The sequence below is a fragment of the Phyllopteryx taeniolatus genome, chromosome 16, assembly GCF_024500385.1.
Source record: "Phyllopteryx taeniolatus isolate TA_2022b chromosome 16, UOR_Ptae_1.2, whole genome shotgun sequence".
NCBI lineage: Eukaryota > Metazoa > Chordata > Actinopteri > Syngnathiformes > Syngnathidae > Phyllopteryx > Phyllopteryx taeniolatus.
In genome coordinates, this window is record NC_084517.1 from 7741686 (window position 1) to 7765602 (window position 23917).

At 42.0% G+C, this 23917-nt stretch overlaps 1 protein-coding gene across 2 annotated transcripts; it reads right to left on the minus strand.

Moving 5' to 3' along the window:
• Positions 1–349: 349 nt before the first annotated feature.
• ilf3b (interleukin enhancer binding factor 3b) lies at positions 350–23917 on the minus strand. 2 transcript variants are annotated; one of them, XM_061748399.1, is made up of 18 exons: positions 23810–23916; positions 22882–22932; positions 22579–22790; positions 22313–22487; positions 19794–19941; positions 17980–18071; positions 16220–16315; positions 12613–12724; positions 11296–11393; positions 9654–9762; positions 9429–9542; positions 7353–7558; positions 6962–7138; positions 5704–5985; positions 5499–5625; positions 5180–5224; positions 3086–3496; positions 350–2959 (listed from the first exon to the last, which is right to left on the minus strand). In XM_061748399.1, exons 2-18 carry the CDS (start codon positions 22882–22884, stop codon positions 2826–2828), a joined length of 2541 nt encoding a protein of 846 aa, XP_061604383.1. In that variant the 5' UTR covers positions 22885–22932; positions 23810–23916; the 3' UTR covers positions 350–2825. The 2 variants fall into 2 exon arrangements, with proteins under 2 accessions (XP_061604383.1, XP_061604384.1); XM_061748400.1 differs by lacking the exons at positions 350–2959; positions 3086–3496 and adding an exon at positions 3561–4667 and having other exon boundaries at positions 23810–23917.

Below are 23917 nucleotides of genomic sequence, written 5' to 3' on the forward strand. Positions count from 1 at the left end.
CAACATACGGTGTAAAAAAAATGTCAGTCGAGAATAAGTTTTGGCTTCGAGGTTTTGTCAGCGTTGACTAATAAATCGCACATAATATATAAACATTAATTTGGATATATTTTTTAATTCTCTCTACGAGCTTCTCAGGCCATGCATATACTGGCAGTTCACAGTGTTGAACTGCACTAGAGTAAGTGAGGTACAGTGTTTCGTGTACTAGGTTCACAACGACCTGAAAGGTTCACAAGTGACCTCTTAAATTTTTTTTGGGGGGGGGGGGGCATTTTACGCTCAAAACGTAAGACTTATCAATTATTGTAATTACCAAATGTGGTGAAGGGAAAAACTGACACAGAAGTTCTAAATAACCCATTTATCAATACAAAGACACGTGGTTACATACATTGACAAGAAAAATATCCACAAAATCAAAAGCTACTTGAACCATTCACGTGTGTATTTTATAGCAACCCATCCATCCATTTTCTTCTACCGCTTATCCTCACTTGGGTCATGGGCTGCTGGAGCCTATCCCAGCTATCTTCGGGCGGGAGGCGGGGTACAATCTGAACCGGTAAAAAATAAAATAAGGTGAATGCTGTCAAACTGAAGGAGGAGTCCTATTGGGCTTTTTTAGCCTGTGGGACTCCTGAGGCAGCTGATGGGTACCAGCTGGCCAAGCGGAATGCAGTTTGGGTGGTCGCTGAAGCAACAACGGCATGGGAGGAGTTCGGTGAGGCCATGGAAAAAGACTTCCGGACGGCTTTGAGGAAATTCTGGTCCACCATACGGCGTCTCAGGAGGTGGAAGCAGTGCACAGTCAACACTGTGTATAGTGGAGATGGGGCACTGCTGACCTCGACTCAGGACGTTGCGAGTCGGTGGGGAGAATACTTCGAAGACCTCCTCAATGCCACCGACACGCCTTCCCATGAGGAAGCAGTCTGGGGTCTCTGGGGCGGCTCTCTTATCTCTGGGGTTGAGGTCACTGAGGTGGTTAAAAAGCTCCTCGGTGGTAAGGCCCCGGGGGTGGATGCGATTCGCCGGGAGTTCCTAAAGGCTCTGGATGTTGTGGGGCTGTCCTGGTTGACACGCCTCTGCAACATCACGTGGACATCAGGGACAGTGCCTCTGGATTGGCAGTCTGGGGTGGTGGTCCCCCTTTTTAAGAAAGAGGACCAGAGGGGTGTGTTCCAACTACAGGGGGATCATACTCCTCAGCCTCCCTGGTAAGGTCTATTCAGGGGTGCTGGAGAGGAAGGTCCGTCGGGAAGTCGAATCTCAGATTCAGTAGGAGCAGTGTGGTTTTCATCCTGGCGTGGAACAGTGGACCAGCTCTTCACCCTCGGCAGCGTCCTCGAGGGTGCATGGGAGTTTGCCCAACCAGTCTACATGTTTTGTGGACTTGGAGAAGGCGTTCGACCGTGTCCCTCAGGGAGTCCTGTGGGGGGTGCTTCGGGAGTATGGGGTACCGAACCTCCTGATACGGGCTGTTCGGTCCTTGTACGACCGGTGTCAAAGTTTGGTCCACATTGCCGGCAGTAAGTCGGACTCGTTTCCAGTGAGGGTTGGACTCCGCTAAGGCTGCCCTTTGTCACAGATTCTGTTCGTAACTTTTATGGACAGAATTTCTTGGCGCAGCAGAGGCCCGGTATTGCATCTCTGCTTTTTGCAGATGATGTGGTTCTGTTGGCTTCATCAAGCTGTGATCTCCAACTCTCACTGGAGCGGTTCGCAGCGGATGGGATGAGAATCAGCACCTCCAAATCTGAGACCATGGTCCTCAGTCGGAAAAGGGTGGCGTGCCCTCTCCAGGTCGGGGATGAGATCCTGCCCCAAGTGGAGGAGTTCAAGTATCTTGGGGTCTTGTTCACGAGTGAGGGAAGATTGGAACGGGAGATCGATGCAGCGTCTGCAGTGATGAGGACTTTGTATCGGTCCGTTGTGGTAAAGGAGGAGCTAAGCCGAAAGGCCAAGCTCTCAATTTACCGGTCGATCTACGTTCCTACCCTCACCTATGGTCACGAGGTGTGGATTGTGACCGAAAGAATAAGATCCCGGATACAAGCAACCAAAATGAGTTTCCTCCGCAGGGTGTCCGGGCTCTCCCCTAGAGATAAGGTGAGAAGCTCGGTCATCTGCGAGGAGCTCAGAGTAGAGCTGCTGCTCCTCCACATTGAGAGGAGCCTGATGAGGTGGCTGGGACATCTGATTCGGATGGCTCCCGGACACCTCCCTGGTGAGGTGTTCCGGGCACGTCCCACTGGGAGGAGACCCCGGGGACGACCTGGGACACGCTGCTACATCTCTCAGCTGGCCTGTTAACGCCTCGGGATCCCCCCGGAAGAGCTGGATGAAGTGGCTGGGGAGAGGGAAGTCTGGGCGTCCCTGCTAAAGCGACTGCCCCCGCGACCCGACCTCTGATAAGCGGTAGAAAATGGATGGATGGATAAAATGAGGCAAAAATAAAAGCAAAGCTCATATCTACAAGCTTAGAGTAGTTACAAGCAGAGCTGTCTTGTAACTTAAAAGCAAAGTCTGAGCCACGCATGTGAGACCTGTAACATGTTTTTTCTGTTTGTTTTTTACTTAGTGGTTTTATGATTACAAAAAAATAACTGAAAAGACAAGCTTGAGATTATAAAACCTTTGACCACCAAATTTAGCTACCACTCAGCCTGAATGTGGGCAACACAGAACCAAATATGCACATAAACAAACATGGAGGAAGCCTGAGAGCACAGGTAAGCCAATCAATCACATTCTTCAGAAAAGGTTAGAGGCAAAGATGCAGGGAGAAATGGCAAGCTGATGGTTCACACGAGAAACTCAGTCTATCTATATTGGTAAATTCCGCTGGAATCTCCCTTGTTGTAGCTTCCAGGATTGTGGTACTGAGTGTGGCTGGTGTTGAAACCCTGGTTTTCTCCGGCACCCTGCGAGTTGTAATTGGACTGGTTGGTGAAACCTTCCAAGGGAAAAGCACAACAAGTAAACTCAAATGCAACACATTGTTCAGTCATTTACATACTCCGTTCATCACTTTTGTGATGGCTGGACCAAAATAGAATTAAAATTATTAGACTACACTCACCATCATAATTGTAGTCCTGGTTTCCTCCAGCCCCACCAGTCACCTGGCTCGGGTAGGCGGTGCTGTAAGAGTATCCACTTGCACCTCCCTGATTAAAATTCTTCTTTGCCTGACCGTAGCCCTGGCCATATTGGTTATAGTTGCCCTGTCCGGAAGCATTGCTGGCCTGGTAGCTCCCTGTAGATGCACTATTCACACCCAAGGGAACCTGAAAAGATGACTTCCCACCCCTTGTAGGGAGTTTCTTTTTGTGGATCTTAGCAGCAGCCGTGGTATTGTAGGCTCCATCACTCTCATAGTATGAGCCATAGGAGCTTTGTGCTGACCCCTGTGCTGTGTTGGCCGGAGTACCACCTGAAGGGCCACCTGACAGCGCACTTCCTCCATTCGCCCCACCGTTGTTGTAGTAATCTGAGAATTAACAGCATGGGAAATTTTAAACAAGCAGCTGGCCACATATAAAAATCCATCACACCAAGAACAAAGTATTTATTGATAAAAATCACATTTATTGGAAAAAAGCCTAAAACATGTATATTATGGAATTTGTGGAAGTACTTGTGATAAACTCTTAAAAAAGGAGCATCATGCATTCAGTGCAGCCATGATTGAATAGTCCATAAAAGCTACATCAAGGCTCCATTCACACTGCAGGGCATTGATGCCGATTCGGATTTTTTGGTAAATCCGATCTTTTTATGTTGTACTTTATTTTATAAAACAAATGCACCTTCTACTGTGGACGCAATGTGTATGTGACGTCACACGCATGCGCACAAACCAGGACGTCACATTGCGCATGCACACAAACACGAGCTGCCGTGTTGACCAAAGTAAATATGGGCCCTCGAGCAGGTCTCATGACGCATGATGGCGATTTCAAGGACTTTGTGCAACCGGAGCCAACATTTTCTTATATGAATCAGTTGTAAGGAATCTTCTTTTCACCACTGACTGTTTTCTGCTCCTTCGTCAGCCGTCCATACAGCACTCATGTCATATACATATCCATTGACCATATATGAAAGAGGCCTTGGTTGGATATTATAAATCAAAATTGTACTGTTCACATTAGGAAAATCACAATTGACCTGCAGTGTGCACCTAGCCTTAATTTGAAATGAAAGTGTAACCACTGTAGATGTCACAAATGAATGTGTAATATAAAACTGTTCCTCCTCTGTGCTGTTTGGTCAACTGTATGGAAACAGAAATAAAAGGCAGTCTGTGTCCAGAAGGAAATTCGGTGTCCATTTCCTACAGTGCTTCCCTTTGTGAAGCCCTTCATCCACTCTCACAAAAGAGGCGTCTTCTAAAATTAATCCACCCTGTCGACGTCCAGATGTTTGATACATCCACAACAGATGGTGACTTATGGTTGCATGTATGCAGAGGCAGATCATCTCGCCCAGGTTGCGAATGGATTGACTGTTGTGGTCGTGGACTTGAAGGGAGTTCTGGATGCAGCTGGAACACAAGTGTGATTTTTCTCTTCTCTACTATATTTTTTCTTGTTTGTAAAGACAGGGGAAGATCTATTTCTCAAACTCTTGGTAGCCATAGAAGTCTGAGACAAAGTCACCTAAAGAGTGAGACAAGGCAGAGAAAGGAGGGAAATGTCAAAATTAGTTTTGCTTATTGGGAATTTGTTCTGCCTTAAAAGCAGCAGTCAATTGGATTTATTGGGCCAGATTGCATTAAAAGTGACTTATGATCTTTTAATAAAAATAAATAAATAAAAAAAAGATTTCCCTGCTCCTGTCACACTCGGGAAGGTCAGTCCCTAGAACGAGCTGCCAAAAAGATGGGGAGGCAATGGGGGGGGGCTTGCAAATGAGATTTAGGCCTCTGGGTTAAGGCTGAGAAATTTAAAAATCTTTCAACTTGGGATCACCGAAGAAATAGTTCTCGATAATACTTCTTGCTCAGAGATTTCTCTTGGTGGTTGTGTGATGTGTGTGACTTGGTGAGTACTGGGCAGACCTAAGAGAACCACACAGCAGTACACTTGCACGCAGACTAAGCGGTGCTTTAATTTCTCACATTGTAACGGTAACAATCCAATCAAAATAGGAAAAGAAGAAGAATACTTACTGTATCCAGACATTGAGTTGTTGCCATAACCATATGTGCCGAAGCCTGTTGAGTAACAGACCATTAGTCAATTTTGATCATATGGAAAAAAAACGGTAACTGCTGGCAGTGTAATAATCTGTTAATGGTTCTCTGAGCCAGTAATTCTCCACTGGCTGTACAGTGTTATTGCCATTTTAAAATAAAATCGAGATTGCTATTTTGAAGGTTCATGTTGAAAAATTTCATTGTATAGTTTAACTTCTATAAAAGTTGATGAACCAGTCAAGAACCTCAGCTCTAAGGTGAGTGTTTCTGGTGTAGTAAAAAAGCATTTTACCTCCTGGGCCACAGCCCCCTCCGTTATTGAAACCCCTGCCCCTTCCACGACCTCGTCCTCCTCTCCCTCTGCCTCTGGGGATAGCAGTATCGCCAGGAGGTCCCATCATGCCATAGCCTTCGTTGATCTGAATGGGAAATTTGCACTGTCGGGTCAAGACTACAGTAAGGACAGAGATAAACTCTCTTTTATCCTGAGTGCTTACCATTGGAGGTCCCTTTTTCTTTTTAGCAACTTCAGTCACAGAACCCTCAGGGAAGAGCTGATCCAAAGCGGCCAGTGCTGCGTAAGCTTTGGCCACCTTCTTGTTGGATCCGGTCCCCTGGAACTTTTGCCCATCAATCTCGACCTCTATGACAAAGCGCTTGTCATGACTGCCGCCAGTCTCTGAGATGAGCTCATATTTCAGGCCACGGCGCTTCTCGTTCAGCTCCATCACTGGGTTCTTGCCATGTTTGGTCAGGATTGGTCCCTGTTGCCGGGTGGTCTACAACAAAAAAGATGAAGAGTTTAGTGAGGACAGAACTCACATTAATCACTGCTTCATGCATGTAATTAGTGATGCACCGATACGACTTTTTTCAGACCAAGTATGAGTTCAAGTACTTACATTTGAGTACTTGCCGATACAAAGTACCGATACTTGATTTACTGTCTGTCATTGCTATTGTCTTGCAAATTGTCTTTTATTTGTATAAAATACTGTTCAAAAACACAAACTTGTATTCAACATTGCACAAGTTTCACACCAATTTAAAACATTTTACACAACCAAATATTGTTAAAAATAAACTTATTGAACATGGCATAATTTACATTCAACTATAACACAAAATGTATTTACAATTATTATTGTTAATTATTAAAATAATTTGTTGTGTTTTATGTTTGAGCTTCATTATGTACAAAACTGTGAGGAGCGCGTATACAGACAACCCATGCAGATTTGATGAAAAGACAAGATGCAAGAATGTTGCGGCAAAGCTGCAGTAATAACTTTTTCGTTGCGTAGGAAGAATATAACCTTGTGACTATTGTTATCATCTTTTTATATCTGGTGTTACGTCGTTTACTTTGATACATATGCTATCAGTTAGCCCAGTGCCGTTTTGCATCGTGTGTTAGCATTAAGCAAGCGACGACAAAGCTGTGTTTGTAAGACGAAGTATGCGTTTGCTTAACTATACAATGTGCAATTATCTGTTTAGTTTTACAGTAAACTTCAACTGGAGTGTCAATAAACACCTTGAAGCAAGCACACAGTGACTTTTAAAAAACAAACAAAAACCTATTTGCTATATGCCAAACTGCACACAGCACTCTCAAGGACGACAGGCTGCCATTGGTTGCCGTAGTATCAGAGTATTTTTACCAGTCCAAGTGGAGTACACAGGTATCATCACCGATACAGACACCGGTGTCAGTGCATCCCTATAGCTCTATATATCCCAGTAGCTCTGTACCTCTGCAGAATCAGTGGAATCTACGCTGGCTGTTCCTGTGGGTGTAGGAGCAACTTCAGTGGCTGTTACTTCTGGCTTAACATCCTCCACAATAACTGGTACTGCGGTTTCTTCAGCTTTTACAGGCTCTGGAGTTTTTACTTCCACTCCTGTGGGTAAACCCATGTCTTGCAGCGCCTGGAGTTGTTTAAACAAAGGCATGTTAGTACAGAAAAATGCAAAAAAAAGTTTAAAAAAAAAAAAATATTCAGTGGGCTTTGAAGTCTCATTTTCTATTTTTCACATTTAAAACAGTCATAGGTGTAATTTTATTAAGATTTATGTAAACATTGTGGAGACAATATCAACTGAGCCTGAACTGAAAATGTTATTTGCTGTAAAGCTGACTCACTTTGACAGCTACATGTAGCTTGGCAGTCCGCTTGGATGGACCGGAAGCCTCAAAGGTCTTGCCATCAACGTCTACAGCCATAGTGAAGACGGGAACATGAATCGGGCCGGTCTGTGAGATCAGCTTGTACTGGAGACCTGGCTTCAGCTGGTTGAGTCGCATCAAAGCATTCATAGCCTGAGGAGGATCAGACTTATCCTCTGCAGCTGATAGGAATAGGACAATGACACATTTTTTGCGCTTAGTCTAACAAGACTATAAAGTCACAACGGAAGTACGAGACATATAGAAGTTCAATCAAGGAGAATATAGATGACAGTAGAAGTTTTATTCAATTATAGCCATTAAGATTAAATAAACAGTCCTACCAAAGCCCGAACAAACTAAAATAATATTTACAGTGCTCTCCAAAAGTTAAAATTAGAACGGCAAAGTCAATTCCTTCATTTTTATTGTATACTGAAGACATTTGGGTTTCAGATCAAAAGATGAATATGAGAAAAGTTCAGAATTCCAGCTTTTATTTTAATGGTATTTACATCTAGATGCATTAAAACAACTCAGGACAGAGCACTTTTTGTTTGAAGCCAACCACTTTCAAGTGAGTAAAACTATTGGAACATACATTAAGTTAACTTAAAGTGAACAACATTTAATATTTGGTGGCCTAACAATTACTTGCAATAACTGCATCAAGCCTGCAGCCCATTGACTTCAGACTGTTGCATTCTTCATTTGAAATGCTTTTCCAGGCCTTTACTCAAGCCTCCTTCAGTTCTTGTTTGTTTCTGGGGGTTTCTCCCTTCAGTCTCCTCTTCAGGAGGTAAAATGCATGGTCTATTGGGTTAAGTTCCAGTGATTGACTTGGCCAGTCTAAGACCTTTCACTTTTTCCCCCTGATGAAGTACTTTGTTGTGTTGGAAGTATGATTTGGGTCATTGTCTTGTTGCATGATGAAGCTTCTCCCGATTAGTTTGGATGCATGTTTCTGTAAATTGCCAGACAAAACGGTTTTGTAGACTTCCGAAATCATTCTGCTCCCATCATGAGTTATATCATCAATAAAGACTAGTAGCCCGTTCCAGAAGCAGCCATGCTAGCCCAAGCCATGACATAACCTCCACCATGCTTCACAGATGAGCTTGTGTGTTTTGGATCATAAGCAGATCCTTTCTTTCTCCATACTTAGGCCATGCCATCACTTTGGTAGAAGTTAATTTTAATCTCATCAGTCCATAAAATTTTGTTCCAAAATTTGTGGCTCATCTCTGTACTTATTTGCCAAATTCAATCTGGCCTTGCGATTCTTTTTGCTGATGAGTGGTTTGCATCTTATGGTATGGCCTGTATATTTCTTCTCTCAAAGTCTTCTTCGAACAGTGGATTGTGATACCTTCACCCCTACCCCGTAGAGGTTGGCAGTGATGTTACTGACTGTTGTCTTTGGGTGTTTCTTCACAGCTCTCACAATGTTTCTGTCTTCAACTGCTATTGATACCCTTGGCCGACCTATTCGATGTCTGTTGCTCAGTACAGCAGTAGTTTCTTTTTCAGGACATTCCAAATTGTTGTATTGGCTATGCCCAATGTTTGTGCAATAGCGCTGATCGATTTTCCCTCTTCTCTCAGCTTCAAAATTGTTTGCTTTTCTCCCTTCTTTGGTACTCATGTTTGCTTAACAGCATATGCAGTTTTCACAGGTGTAACCCAAAGTCAAAAACAAGCACTAATGTCTAAGCAATCAATCTAAAAGGCAACACCTGAGCAACTAGAAACACCCATCAGTCACATGTTCTAATACTTTTGCTCACTTGAAAAGTGGGTGGCTTCAAACAAAAGGTGATCTTTCCTGAGCTGTTTAACATATCTAGATGTAAATAGCATGAAATAAAAGCTGGTATTCTGAGCTTTTGTCTCATTCATCTTTTGATCTAAAACCCAAATGTCTTCAGTATATAACAAAAACAAAGGAATTGACCTTGCCGTTCCAATACCTTTGGAGGGGACTGTATAACAGAGAGACTGCACTTAACCACTTATACAATATCATGTAAATCTCTGGTAAATGTAATTTACATTTCTTCTGCAGTTTTTTCTTCTTCTTATTGGGACTCTTGTCTTCAATTCCCTCCTCTTCCTCAATGGGCCGTTTCATTGGTGGGGCATATGCTGTACTTGGCGGGATTTGCACTGATCACACAATTATCAGGGGAAAAAAACTGTTATTTCACTTTTATGTATTCAATTGTATTTCAACATGAAAAAATAATCCTCTCACTCTTGTGCACAGAGGTTGTTTACCTATATAATCAATTGGAGGTCCAGGAGTTTTCTTAGGTATCTTAGAAGGAAGTGGATCCATTCCAAGCACTTTGTGAAGCTGTCCAAAGGCTGACAGTCTTAAGGCATGCTAAAGACACAAAGTTTGTTCAGCCATTATCATTGGATCACCAAAGAGAGCAGGCTATTTTCAATAATTTAGATTGGTCAATAATTTGTAACAACTGACCAAATTTGCATATAGGAGGTTTCCACCCAATGCCAGCGATATATGGGTGTTTATTTGATTTCGGGCATTTTTGATTTTAGTTTCTCTCAAAAATAAAATGTCACAAAAACTATATATACCTACCTTGCCTTAATTGTCATCTTTCTGTGACTCAGAATCTGTTCATGTCAATATATATTGATTTAAGATTTTTGTTTTAATTTGGGTGGCCGACTGGTTAGAGCGTCAGCCTCACAGTTCTGAGGACCCAGGTTCAATCCCCGGCCCCGCCTGTGTGGAGTTTGCATGTTCTCCCCGTGCCTGCGTGGGTTTTCTCCGGGCACTCCGGTTTCCTCCCACATCCCAAAAACATGCATTAATTGGAGACTCTAAATTGCCCGTAGGCATGACTGTGAGTGCGAATAGTTGTTTGTTTCTATGTGCCCTGTGATTGGCTGGCAAACAGTTCAGGGTGTACCCCGCCTCCTCCCCGATGACAGCTGGGATAGGCTCCAGCACGCCCGCGACCCTAGTGAGGAGAAGCGGCTCAGAAAATGGATGGATGGATGGATGGATGGATGGATGTTTTAATTTGGTCTTTTCGTCAGATACGCTCGAGAAATGTCATTACCGTCACAATGGCATATTAATTAAAAATGTATAAATCTTGTGATGGTAATGACATTTCAAAGTTTTTTAGCTAACTATGCTATGCTGGTAGAGTTACCTTAATTTTTTTTATTTTAGCTAGCTAGTCCTGTACAACATTTTATATGATTATCAAGTTTTTACGGGAATATCTTTAAACATATTAACACTGCAAGTCCTTTGGTAATGACATGCAATAAAAATATTATGCGACTTAAGGGTACAAATGAGGAAAAAACTTACTCTTCCATTTATCAAAATGCCCGACTTCTCTCTGCCCTATCATGTGCTTGAGTGACGAGACAAAATGACCCAGGGAATTTTAAAAAAACCTTTTTTTTAATAAACTTGGTTGATCTGAAAATGGTCAATGTGGCTGTAATGACAGCAACTTTAAGGGACAGACATATTTTAGTAAAAATAAAAGACAGAATTTGAAATGTTTTCTATAGATGAGAAATCATTAATTCTATTATATGTTAAGGAATTTATGGTAAAAGTTACACCATTTTAGCATTTTTTAGTAGAACGATAGAGCTTCATATATCCAAACCCTGTGCTAGGGACAGGGTGAAGACTGTAAAATACCACCATAAAGCTGCTCAAAAAAGGTAAAAAAAACCAACTAATATTAACATGAAATTTTAGACAACATTTATAATTAGGCACACCCACTGCTGGTTATTGAAAACATCTATTTAAATATATTTTTTCTGTAAATTTTACATCAAGGACACAAAAAGGCCCGTAATCAAATAAACACCCATATAGAATATGAATATGTGCTCACACCACAGGGCACCTTACTTGTGCACTCAATGTGATGTCTTCTCTCTGCTGGTAGTCCAAGTGAGATATAGCATTTGTGGGCTCCTTCTCACATGGATCAGCAATTCCAGCTTCATCTACAGAAGAAAAGAAAACCTATAATGTATCACCACCTTTGACTTTTTGAAAACAAGCAAAATGGCACAATTCAGTTACCGTATTTTCCACACCATAAGGCGTATTGTAAGGCGAAGTCTCAATTAAGGGCTCTATTTCTGTACTTAAGCCATACATAAGGCACACCGTATTATTCGGCGCATGCTAAAACAAGGTAACGGAAGCAAAACAGTGAGTTTGGTTGAACTTTATTCTACTACGCATTTAAAAATATTCATTTTTTTAGCAATCTTTTGTCACAAATCCATCGAAGTCCCCATCTTCTGTATCTGAATTGAACAGCTGGGCAATTTCGCCATCAAACATGCCGGGTTCCATCTCGTCATATGTTGGAGTTAGTCTCGTTGCCGGGTGGCTGTTCAGCAATGATGCCAGCAATAGTCAAAGCAGATACCTTAGCCCAGGCATCCACAATCCATTCACATATGGTGGCGTAACTCGCTGCCTCCCAGTCTTAGTAAAGGTGTGTTCGCCATCTCTCATCCATCGCTCGCAACTTCACTTTGAACGTCCTGTTTACACCAATGTCCAGAGGTTGGGATTTGCTGGCAGTTGCTGCGCCATGGTGGTCCTTGTGCGGATGGTGAGATGGCACCTTTTCATAAAACGAAAGCACCGAGACGGACCTCCTTGAAAGTGTTCGATCTTCATGTCTTGTGCTATCGTTATTGCCTTCAGTCGAATGGTGACTGTAGAGGCGCTTCTCCCGGCTGTTCTTGTGCTTGATTTTGAATTCTCTCGCGGCTGCTCTATTCCCATTTACAACCGCGTAACTGATAGCCTGTCGTTTCAATTGGGCCTTGTAAGCATGTCTCTTCGCTTATGCCATTTTCGGGGGTCCTTAGCCAAACAAATGTTTAGCTAGTACAGTATATCTACCTGAGGCGTGGCGGAGGTAAGCGTACGTACTGTACGTGGCTTTACGTAATGTTCTCTAATTGGTTTATCGCTGCCAGCGTACGTAGTGTAGTATTACGTCCCTATGTCGGCGGGAAATGGTCCGACAGTCAATGAAGTGGAGCGCGTACCAAACTTGCACAACATTTTTACAGATTTTGGAAGTCAGTGCACACATAAGGCATACCGGGTTAAAAGCCACACAGTCGATTTTTGAGAAAATTAAAGGATTTTAAGTGCGCCTTACAGTGCAGAAAATACGGTACATATACACAAACTTACCTGGCATCAGGATTCCTGAAGCCAGACATTCTAAGACTCTGCGCAGAGCTTCTCCTGCCATCATGGGCCTGTTTCCTGTGCCAATGGCTTTCTCACAGATCAGTTCCAGTGGCTACACAGCAGAAGACAATTGTTAGGCATCTTAATTAAACAGACATACATTGCTGGATAAAAACTGTCAACAGAGCTCAGTTTTAGCCTCAAACTAATATGAAACTGCAGTGTTGGTATATCTTGCATTATCTTTTCACGCACTTGCTGTATTGCTATTGTGTGTGGGTTTTTTTTCTTCTTTTTTTTACAGTATACAGGCAAGTTTACATTTAATTCAATTCAACTTTATTCATGTAGCCCCAAATAACAAGAGATGTCTACATATCAAATAGGTCTAGAACCACACTCCTCACACATTTAGAGACTAGGTATGTCCCGACTCAACTTTTTCACTTCCGATTAGAGATCGATATTGCAGCCTTGAGTTATGACAGATACCAGTCCAATCCGATATCAGCAATAGTGATACATATTTTACTTATTGTATAGTATGGAATGTTACAAAAGGCTTGATCAAGTGATATTACTCAAACAGAACAATAATTAGCAACCGTAGGTATGAGCAATTTATTAAAAATCAACAGGTTCCATCAAGTAACTTTAAAAATAAGAATGTACTACAATTGAATAAAATAAAAATGTGAAAATCCTGACAATAACTTCAAAAAAAACCCAATAACAAACATTTAAGTTGCAACACAACCACTGCTTAACTTAAACATATTCTACATTTGAATAGATTAAATAAAGTTAATTAGAACGCTATGGGCGGCACGGTGGTCGACTGGTTAGAGCATCAGCCTCACAGTTCTGAGGACCCGGGCTCAATCCCCGGCCCCGCCTGTGTGGCGTTTGCATGTTCGCCCCGTGCCTGCGTGGGTTTTCTCCGGGCACTCCGGTTTCCTCCCACATCCCAAAAACATTGCATGCTAGGTTAATTGACAACTCTAAATTGCCCGTAGGTGTGACTGTGAGTGGGAATGGTTGTTTGTTTGTATGTGCCCTGCGATTGGCTGGCAACCAGTTCAGGGTGTACCCCGCCTCCTGCCCGATGGCAGCTGGGATAGGCTCCAGCACTCCCGCGACCCTAGTTAGGAGAAGCGGCTCAGAAAATGGATGGATGGCTAGACCGCTATGAAAAAAACCCTTAAATAAATAAGTATACTTTTAAATTGCAAAATAGTGCAATTCAGTATTTATTTATTTTTTTACTGTCAGTATATGGTGGGAATAGCATTTGCTTTCTCCACATATGCAGCAATACACTTTTGAACTTGATGCAACCGGGGTTTGGTTTTATTGCCAATGTCATGGCAGATAGGAATCGTGCAGTGAGGCTCGAGGTGCTCAGCTGTCTCTGTGTGTGCCTTGTTCGGATTGCTCTTCGTGCTGTGGACGTCTTGACCTCTGAGCGGTAGTGTGGTGCATGCAATAAGATACACACAGTAACAAAAAGTACTCACGATCAAATATTGTTATTTAAGTCGTTTTAACAGAGTTTGAAGAATATATGCCAGAGAGTATTGTTATATTGCCTGTCTGTATGTGTTTATACAGTGTTTGTGTACCAATATTCATGAGTTTGAGGGATACAAGTGTCACAAGTTCAATGCTAATTTTCGTAATGGTGTTTTCATTCATTGTGTGTTAGGTATGAGCTAGTGATTTTTGTGAACAAATACAAAGAAAGAAACAACGTCTGTGATGTATATGAACATTCAATATGTGTAATTCTTTTGTTATGTCTGTTTACAGTGAACTTCAACTGGAGTGTCAATAAACGACTAAGTGAGCACATTCACTCTTACTCCTTGCTACTATGTTAGCACCTTAGCAACCTGTTGTGCTCATCTGGGCTCTTCGTGCCTTCCGGGCACTGCTGGATAAAAGTGCCGTCGCGGAGCATGGAATGGACGGCTTGTATAAGAGTAGTAAAATATGAGGTTTTAGATCCATTCCCACTCAGATACCCGTTTTTTCTTTTGCTGACATTGGACCGATTTCCAATCTCAAAGATCGGATCAGGACTAGATTTGCGCCCTGCGTGTAGTACCACAAAATGATGGGCTACACTGAGCGCTACTGGATGTAGGTACAGCATAATTACGAGGCAGAGAAGGTCCCTTACTAAGCTGCAGTAGAGGATGTTCCCAAAGAGTAGAGAAAACTTATTTGAGTAATATATGCCATGTTTGTAAGTGTTTCTGATAACCGACACGACAGTCCAAACCTCTGTTTTTGGGCCACGGTTCGGTATGGTTGCAGTGAAAAAATAATAATTCAGTATCAATGGTATACCGCATAACACTGATTTACGTTAACAGTTAGTAAAGAACACTTTCAAAGGGTAACTGCTTCTTATTCCCTGACTACTTAAATACAGGTGATTATACAGTACTGTAAAATATTAAATTAAAACCAATTTAGGCAAAAAAAACACTTTTACAGTCAAAGAGATAAATAATTCACTGACATATGTATGGCAGGGCACAAACATAATGTGGGTTAGGCTTTACACGATCAGGATTTTTGGGGCCGATCACCGTGTTAAAAAAAAAAAAAAAGATAACCGATCACCGATCCGATCACAGGATGGAGGAATGTGTCTATTTAAATGACCTGTTCATTTACTGTATACAGTTGTGTACTTAATTGCTAAAATTTTTTTTTTTATAATAAATAATGTATCTTTGTTCCTCTACTTATGCCAGTGATGCATAGTGACAGACAGAACAAATGAAATGTCTTCTATTAGATGGCAGGAAGTAAATACAGCAATTAATGTATCCACTTTTTGTGACACATTAGTTTGTTGGTCGGCCGTGAGATTTTTCAATTGTAAAATTATGTTCCTTGGCTCCATAAAGGTTGGAAATCACTGCTCTAGTCAGATCGTGTATTCTAATCAGTTAGGTCAAACCAACATTACATGACAGAAATAACAATAGTAATTTAATTTACTTACTGTAATTTAATTTAACTTAATTACTTACTGAAATTAAATTAATTTATTTTTAATTCAATTACTTCACCCACACCGAAGCTTTAGACCATGATTCGACAGAACGGCGGCATGTTTACGTACAACCGTTATCGCTAGCTTGCTAGGCTACATATCGTTTTTGTTGCCTGCTTGTGAGCCGTATCGTATTCAAAGTACGTGAACATACCTCAAGCAAGCCTTAAACGAACATCCTCTCCACATACACACATTTTCCCACATTTTGTCCTTATAATACAAAGTCGACGCGCTCCACTCTTGTTGTTGTCGCCACGGTAACGAGTGTATCTGGTCGCATTTGAGTTGACAAGATAAAGCCCAATGCTCACCCGTGACTCGAGTGAAGATAACTGGTAAAGATGGATGGATGTTTTTCCACTTCTTTGAGCTGCACTTTGAGCCCACATACAGTTAAACTATTCATCTGAAATCCCTGATATCCCTTAAAAAATGGCAGCATTACATTTGATATTGGACAAAAATTCTGCCATATTATTTAGTGGCTTCCAAAAGTCTGATCATATTACAGTTATTCAGAGGCTAAAAACTCACCCAGCCACCAAGTGGAGTCCATGTGGGGATGCGGGCACACAGGTCTCTTAGAACCCGAATGACGATTACACAGGAGCGCAGCCCGTTAGCTCTGGCCTAAGGACACAATAAAGGAGGGGGGCACGGGGTGACAAGCAAATTGAGTCAAATAGGAGTGATGACAGGGAGCTATGAAACAATAATACATTAAAAATGAAATTAAGTTTGAAAATGAAGCCACACAGACTATAAGACCTTAGCGTATTCACTGTGGAAATGTTTTAAGGCAAAGTGAAAACATGTAATGACCCATACTCAGGTTTGAGTGATGAGTCTACTGACAATGGTATTGCTAGCATTGTGACTCAAGCATAAAACATTCAAATCGAATATCAACAAAGATGATTCCAACATAATCCAAGCTTTGAATGAGAGAGCCGAGTGAACCATTTTAAAGAAATTGGAAGACTGCATGTTTTGTCAATGGGGTAATGCTATAGTCAGTGAAAGTTTAAAACACACACACACACACACTAGAACAGTACTCAAGGTGCAATATTCCTGATGGATTTGTGGCACACTGCAACATGAACATAGAGCAAGGAAAGGTGAGGCTAAAATGGCTGCAGTAAAGAAGCACTATTAAAATGACCACACACACAATATAATCTACATTCAACCAACCTACACTATGCAGATCTTCCGTATGCCATATTTCCTGTGCGCAAACACATTTTTCTGATCTATCCACCTGGCAAAAAAAAACAGGCTTTTTGGCATAGGTGTGCCATTCATGCTCGTTAATGAGCACTGAGAAGTGCTCGTCAATACAAATTTAAACAAATGAGAAAGGTTTGAGAGAAAGTAATTTTGCTTGCATATTGGAAATATTACATATGGTAGATATGACTGTGTGACTTTTACACAGCACACAGCGTACTTTCTCTTCAAAAAGGCTATGTTAACTAGCGCTTGTTCGTTTGACAACTTGTGCCTGTGGATATTCTCATTCATCCAGGGCATTTCATTCTTAGGGCATTGAATCCATATCAACAGAACTGTTCTGGTTGTCTTAGAAAATGTTTCGCCTTTCATCCGAGCAAGCTTCAACAGTTCATGCAACAAGGCTAGTTAGGACAGCAGCTCCCGCCTGAGTTTTGGGTTTGGAAGCCCAGCAATTTATCCTCCAAGGTGGAGGCACCAAAAACCACCCCCAAAAGGGTGATACCATTTATGGTTTGAGACATGCCTCTACCTTAGAGGATAAGTAGTTTGGTTTCCACACCAAAAAACCTAGGCTTGTGTTGTCCTACCTAACCTGTTGCATCAACTGATGGAGCCTGCTCGGATGAAAGGTCAAACGTCTTGTAAGAGAACCAGAACAGTCCAGGTGCGATCGATTCAATGCACGGAGGACAACTAGTTGTACTACTACTAACGTCAACACTGGTATAGAAATATTGCACCTGGATACCTGGTTAGTCCCAAATGCCCATGTATTTTTGCTTAACTGAGTTAAGTTACTTTTCAGCCAAATGAATGCAGACAAGTAAACAGCTGTGAAATTAAAAATAGAACTGAAATAGCCCTGCAGTTGAACAAGTAACTAACTTGAGAACACTGTAATGGAAAAGGTTTCAAGTAATTACTCCAGGAAATACACTCCATAAGAGGCATTAAAGATAAATACACACGCCAAATAAAACACAAAGACAAAAGAGCATATCAATCAAACTTTAAACTACTTCTGTTTTATAGACAAATAAAGACAAGATCCAAACCTGGAACCACTTAGCGTGGCGAAGAGACGCCAAGGCAGTTATGCATTTCTGCCTGTCCAGAGCATCCGGGGGATCGTTGACTGATAGCGTTTCTATTGGCAGGTGGAATAAGAAGACAAGGTACAGTTTGACCAAGGGGAGTTCTGTCATCCGGCCAGGGGGAACACAGGCAGCTTTCCCAAACCACAGGCAGAAGAGGTAAGGGGAGGGCGACTCCTCTACTGGACAACCACCAAATTCTCTTAACCGCCGACTTTGATATGGCTTTGCATGTTACGGCAGGAACAAAATCCACTTAAAACCAACTAGCAACAGTAAAGTGAAGTAAGTTGGCATTTACAAATTAAAATGCGTATGGGGAGGTTGCTTCTCCACAGTTGCATCAGTGTTGGGCTTTTTCTGAGATTGACAGGATGAAGAGCCCCTCCCCTTTGCCCCAATACTGGGTACACTGCACTTTGCCCCTTCCGAGACAGAGAGCGGCCAGTTGGTCAAAGGTCCAGCGTCCCTAAAATTGACAAACTAGAAGGCTTGACAGAGAGAATCAGAATTGGAACCACAGGTACATGTTATCAGGTACACAAAAGGTGGGTATCAAAACAAGTCTGCACTGCAGCAAAATTGATGGCTAACAAAGACCCAAACTGGGGGTCACCATCAGCACACGGTTGCAGAAGAGGCCATGGTACATACAGCACTTCCTGACATCTTTATCCTCATTTCCACCAAACGGTGATGGTTCAATCCATATGGTATGGACTTTTAGTTTTCACTTTACAATTCAGAAAATGCTGTCTGTTGATAAATTAAAAATGAACACTTTGGCTTCTTCTGTGTTACCATGAATAAATTGAATGTCAAGAAAACAAAAGGAGGCGGCATTTCCAAAAAAAATAATTATACTCACTTATGAAAGGAGGATTCAAAGTCAGAGAACTGTCATGTACTGCATTTATTTTTGTGTTTATTCATTGGTGAGTTACACGCTGTCTTGTTGGTATGCTGTGATGTCACACTATTTACTTGAGCCCATCCCATCTATACCCCCCTGCAAGATGGATCAGGGATACTACCTACCTACTCCAAACCATACTAAAGGGAAAATTACCGCTTGGTGGAAACATGGAATTATTTGAAGTTTAAACCTGTTGATAAATTTTATTTGTTTGCTGCAAAACTAAATTTAAAATTATTTTAAGTATACAAAACAAGGTAAAGACCACATAGATCTTCAGGGGCTGCATGTGGAATACATCATTTTTTGTCCTTATCTGCAACTCAAAGCTCTGTGAAACAGCTCGGTGAAACACTGCAGTCAAAAGCCCACCGCTGGGTTAACCAACCAACCAACGACAGTTTGACAATACCTTGTGCTACTCATTTTTGCTGCAATGCAAACCGTTCATGGATGATAAAACACATGCAAACAAAGTGGTCTCTTTTTGTGTTTGTTTAAATTCTCAGTAAGCCTTCATTTCTTTAGTGACCTTGACCATAGTGAGGGAAGACAAATCCATGTCTTCAGCACTCAGGAAAACTACCTTCCCTATACTGTATATTGGGCCATCAAAAATGTACAATTACATTACATGGAACTATGAGAGTGTCTACAGAGCTATAAGTATAGCACAGTTTCATTATGTGACAGTGCATTCTTGTCCCCTAGCTCCATTGAAGGCCCAATAAACAATATCTATCGTGTCTGCATGGCCTCCCAGCTGGAGGTGTAGGGGTGCCATTTATTTATATAAAAAAAATAAAATAAAATAAAAAAAAATACATTTCAAAAAACACTGCAATATTGTGGCACTTACCGCCAGCAGCAGCCCTCTCCATATCCTCACGAACCAATGGGGACGTCAAGTGAATGGTCAGGGTGAGAGGGGGCTCCTTTGTGTTCTTGATAATAATACAGGCCTCTCGGATGTGTTGACTCACAACATACTGGTCTTCTGTGACGACCTGCGAGAGATAATGACATTTCACTTGTTAACCATATGGCTCACTTTATTTCTTGTGTTCATATCATTCAGCCTGTGTGACTTCTTTGTAACCCATAAGTCTGTAGGCCCATCACGTGTACCCCATGTATGCTCTGATAAACACAGAGCTAGCAGTACATATCTGAGTGAGTTTAAATAAATAAATGAGGGTTTTGCACAGGACAGAGGCCCCTCATACAAGGCCCCACCAAATCCTTATAAAGTAACCTTGAACAAGGAATGCTTTCATCAGATGTGGCTCATTAAAACACAACACACATGAACAGCACAGAAGTGCACGAGAGATTGTATTTTTGAGGCCTCCTTTGAATAGTAGTATTGCATACTGCAAATACCTGAAAACTAGTCTCAAAAGAAAGTTTTTGAAAATGACAGCAGTGTTTCTGTTCAAACGGAAAAAATAAAAAGTATTTAAAAATGCAGGACATGCGCATTCAGTCTAGACAACATGAATCTAATAGGAATGGGACAGTACTTGTTCGGTATGCTGTGCAGGGTACAATAAATCCTTATGGACTGTATCAGGCATCAAAGTGCAGCTCATGGATGTGGTAAAGTGTGACGAAAATTTGTAGCAACACCAGCTTCATTTAACTCTCCGGGTGTGGATTAATCCATCCATCCATTTTCTGAGCCGCTTCTCCTCACTAGGGTCGCGGGCGTGCTGGAGCCTATCCCAGCTGTCAACGGGCAGGAGGCGGGGTACACCCTGAACTGGTTGCCAGCCAATCGCAGGGCACATAGAAACAAACAACCATTCACAGTCACAGTCATGCCTACAGGCAATTTAGAGTCTCCAATTAATGCATGTTTTTAGGATGTGGGAGGAAACCGGAGTGCCCGGAGAAAACCCATGCAGGCACGGGGAGAACTTGCAAACTCCACACAGGTGGGGACGGGGACTGAACCCCGCACCTCAGAACTGTGAGGCTGATGCTCTAACCAGTCGGCCACCGTGCCATTCCTTGTTCAAGGTTACTTTATCAGGATTTGGTGGGGCCTTGTATGAGGGGCCTCTGTTCTGTGCAAAACCCTCATTTATTTATTTAAACTCACTCAGATATGTACTGCTAGCTCTGTGTTTATCAGAGCATACATGGGGTACACGTGATGGGCCTACAGACTTATGGGTTAATGGGCGTCAGCCTCACAGTTCTGAGGTGCGGGGTTCAATCCCCGTCCCCGCCTGTGTGGAGTTTGCATGTTCTCCCCGTGCCTGCGTGGGTTTTCTCCGGGCACTCCGGTTTCCCCCCACATCCCAAAAACATGCATTAATTGGAGACTCTAAATTGCCTGTAGGCATGACTGTGAGTGCGAATGGTTGTTAGTTTCTATGTGCCCTGCGATTGGCTGGCAACCAGTTCAGGGTGTACCCTGCCTCCTGCCCGATGACAGCTGGGATAGGCTCCAGCACGCCCGCGACCCTAGTGAGGAGAAGCGGCTCAGAAAATGAATGGATGGATGGATGGTGTGGATTAATTTCGGTTTCACCTATGAATACAGTTGGAGTGGAAAACCCAAGACAAACATTTTACCAATTGTAAGCATTGGTTGAAACATGCCTCATACTTAAAAGGAACCACAAGCAATAGGACTTCTCCTGCGTTCATATCCAGATACGCTAGGTGTTAAAGATTTGCAGCCCCTTTCTGTGGTTGAAGATGTGTGGTTTGGTCACTTAATGAAAACGCCCGACCCACGTAACAGCTGGATTAAGCGTGTGTCGATTGGTCACGACTGCAGAGTGGGGTGCAGGTAACTGTTACACAAGCAATATTATTTTAAAATAATACTACTGTATTGTCCTGTGTATAAAAGTAGTCAAGGAATAAGAAGCAGTTTACCATCAGAGTTGTTGAAATCATGGTTAACTGGAAATAAGTGATGCTATTCCATACACAACAAAATGCAGTTTTTGCTGTCAAGCAAAGTAAAGAGATAATTTTTGAAAGAATATTTGTTCTATTCATGCACAGAACACTTACCAAAAACATACCAAACCGGGGCTAAATGACTGGCAATGGGGCCTTCTTTGTGCTTAAAATACTTCTCTAGCACTTCTTCACCTCTGCACTAGTATCACAGATCAAACACACATTTAAGCACAGGGTGTTCAAAATTACTCTTTTGGTTGAGACCCGGGAACAAGCATCCTTGTTGTTGTTGCTGTTTGCTGTTAAATTAACATAAACTCAAGCAAAAATATTAATTAATATTTACAGTCATACTTGTATGACTGTGTGAACAGAGAAATTTTTTTTTTTTTTTTTTTAAACAAATTAATCTGCTCTCACCTTAAGCTTTTCAAACAAATTAAGATCTGCTCTCACCTTAAGCTGTGTAACCAGGTTGTCGGCCACATTCTTTAGCAAAGTGACGGTTGGCTTGTCCTTACAGAGGAGCACCAGCTCAAGGTCCAGATCTCCCTTCAGGAGAAGGCCCTTGGCCACCAAGCCTACCCTCATCACACCACGAAGGGTACGTGTGACTTGTTCTTTGTGCTCACTGCCACATGGGAAAGACGAGCGTGAGTAGGCATTCAATCTTTCAATATGTTTTTCGTTTCATATATGTAAGTAAATCAGTCGACACTCACCTCTCCTTATCAACATCTGCACCATTACCGTCACACTTCTCTTGTTTATCCAGCCAGTCTGAGACTGCCTTCAGGGCTCGTTCGGTGTGGGACACCATGTTTTGCACATTCTCCAGTTCTTCCTGAGAAGGGTAGATGGCAGAATGTTTGGCCATGACGTGGCGGTCGTCATGCAAAAAAACACGCAAGGAACGGTGCCGCAATGGAGGGGCCTGTGGGTAAAAAGAAGCAGACGCATTATTGTAAGATAACTACCAGAGAAAGTTCAGATTCATTTAAGGTAGAAACAAAGTCAGTGATTACCATCTTAATTCCAGAAACAGGGACACTATTTAAGGAGCAGTGGTCTCTTATCTGTAAAGTGTAGAAAAATAAAGTTATTAGTTTTCTTCAACGTCATTTAGAACTCACACTGATGAAATTGCATTGTGAACCATTCAGTCTTTGTTTAACATAGAAATGTAGTTCCCAGTTGCATTAACAACAAAGTTATACTAGGCTGATACTGCTCTAATATTTATCAATAAAAGACCAATAGTGCATTAACACCTACGATTGCTGCCTATCAAAGACGCAATGGCTGTTGGAGTGGCTCGTGATTTATGCTGTAGGTGCTTCAAATAAAATAGGGTAATCGTTCCAACAATATGCACTAGAAATATTATATTCAACAACCTAGCACCAAGCGCCGCCAAACACGAAACAATCGCTACATCCAACACATTTATCCGCTAGTATCCTTCACATCTGACGGCCGGGGGGGACACAATTGAAAGTGCGTCTATAAACCCCCCACAATCTCATTTGGTCAAGTTTAAAAGGCGACGCCATTTTAATTCAGCACCAGTGATGGCGATGGCTGCTAACGTTCGCTAGCACACCATCACAAGAATACAGCTAGCAAATTGTTCGTCGATGTGCTCACCGAGTTACAATGGTTACAAGCATGTACACCGACAGCACTGATTTGTCCCAAATAAAGGGAGATGCATTAATTCACATTAGGCTATCAAACATAAAGCAGCACGACAAAATGGCACCCAAACGCACCATTTTTCAATGAACGTGTTAGCTTAGCCTCACCACGAAGAAAAACCTTTTATTAGCGAGCAAAGCTGTTCACGTAAAAATATGTGAATATATTCCGTCGGGTTTACTGGCGGACGCAACTCAACAATAACGTATTATTTTTCGTGCACATGTTAACGTTTATATTCGTCATTTTACTCACCTCGGTCGTTTCCTCTGCAGAGTGCACACAACTCTGTTTCAGAAGAAAGATCGTCGTCAATTTGGATACGCCCACTTTATTTTTGATTGGACTCTAGTTGGTCGAATC

What these genes read in the sequence shown, in the direction of transcription:
- ilf3b (XM_061748399.1), bottom strand. An exon ending in ACCTGGTTACACAGCTTAAG is followed by an intron (nt 19,942 to 22,312) that starts GTGAGAGCAGAT and finishes TATCTCTCGCAG; the next exon opens with GTCGTCACAGAAGACCAGTA. An exon ending in ACCTCCAATTGATTATATAG is followed by an intron (nt 9,543 to 9,653) that starts GTAAACAACCTC and finishes TTGTGTGATCAG; the next exon opens with TGCAAATCCCGCCAAGTACA.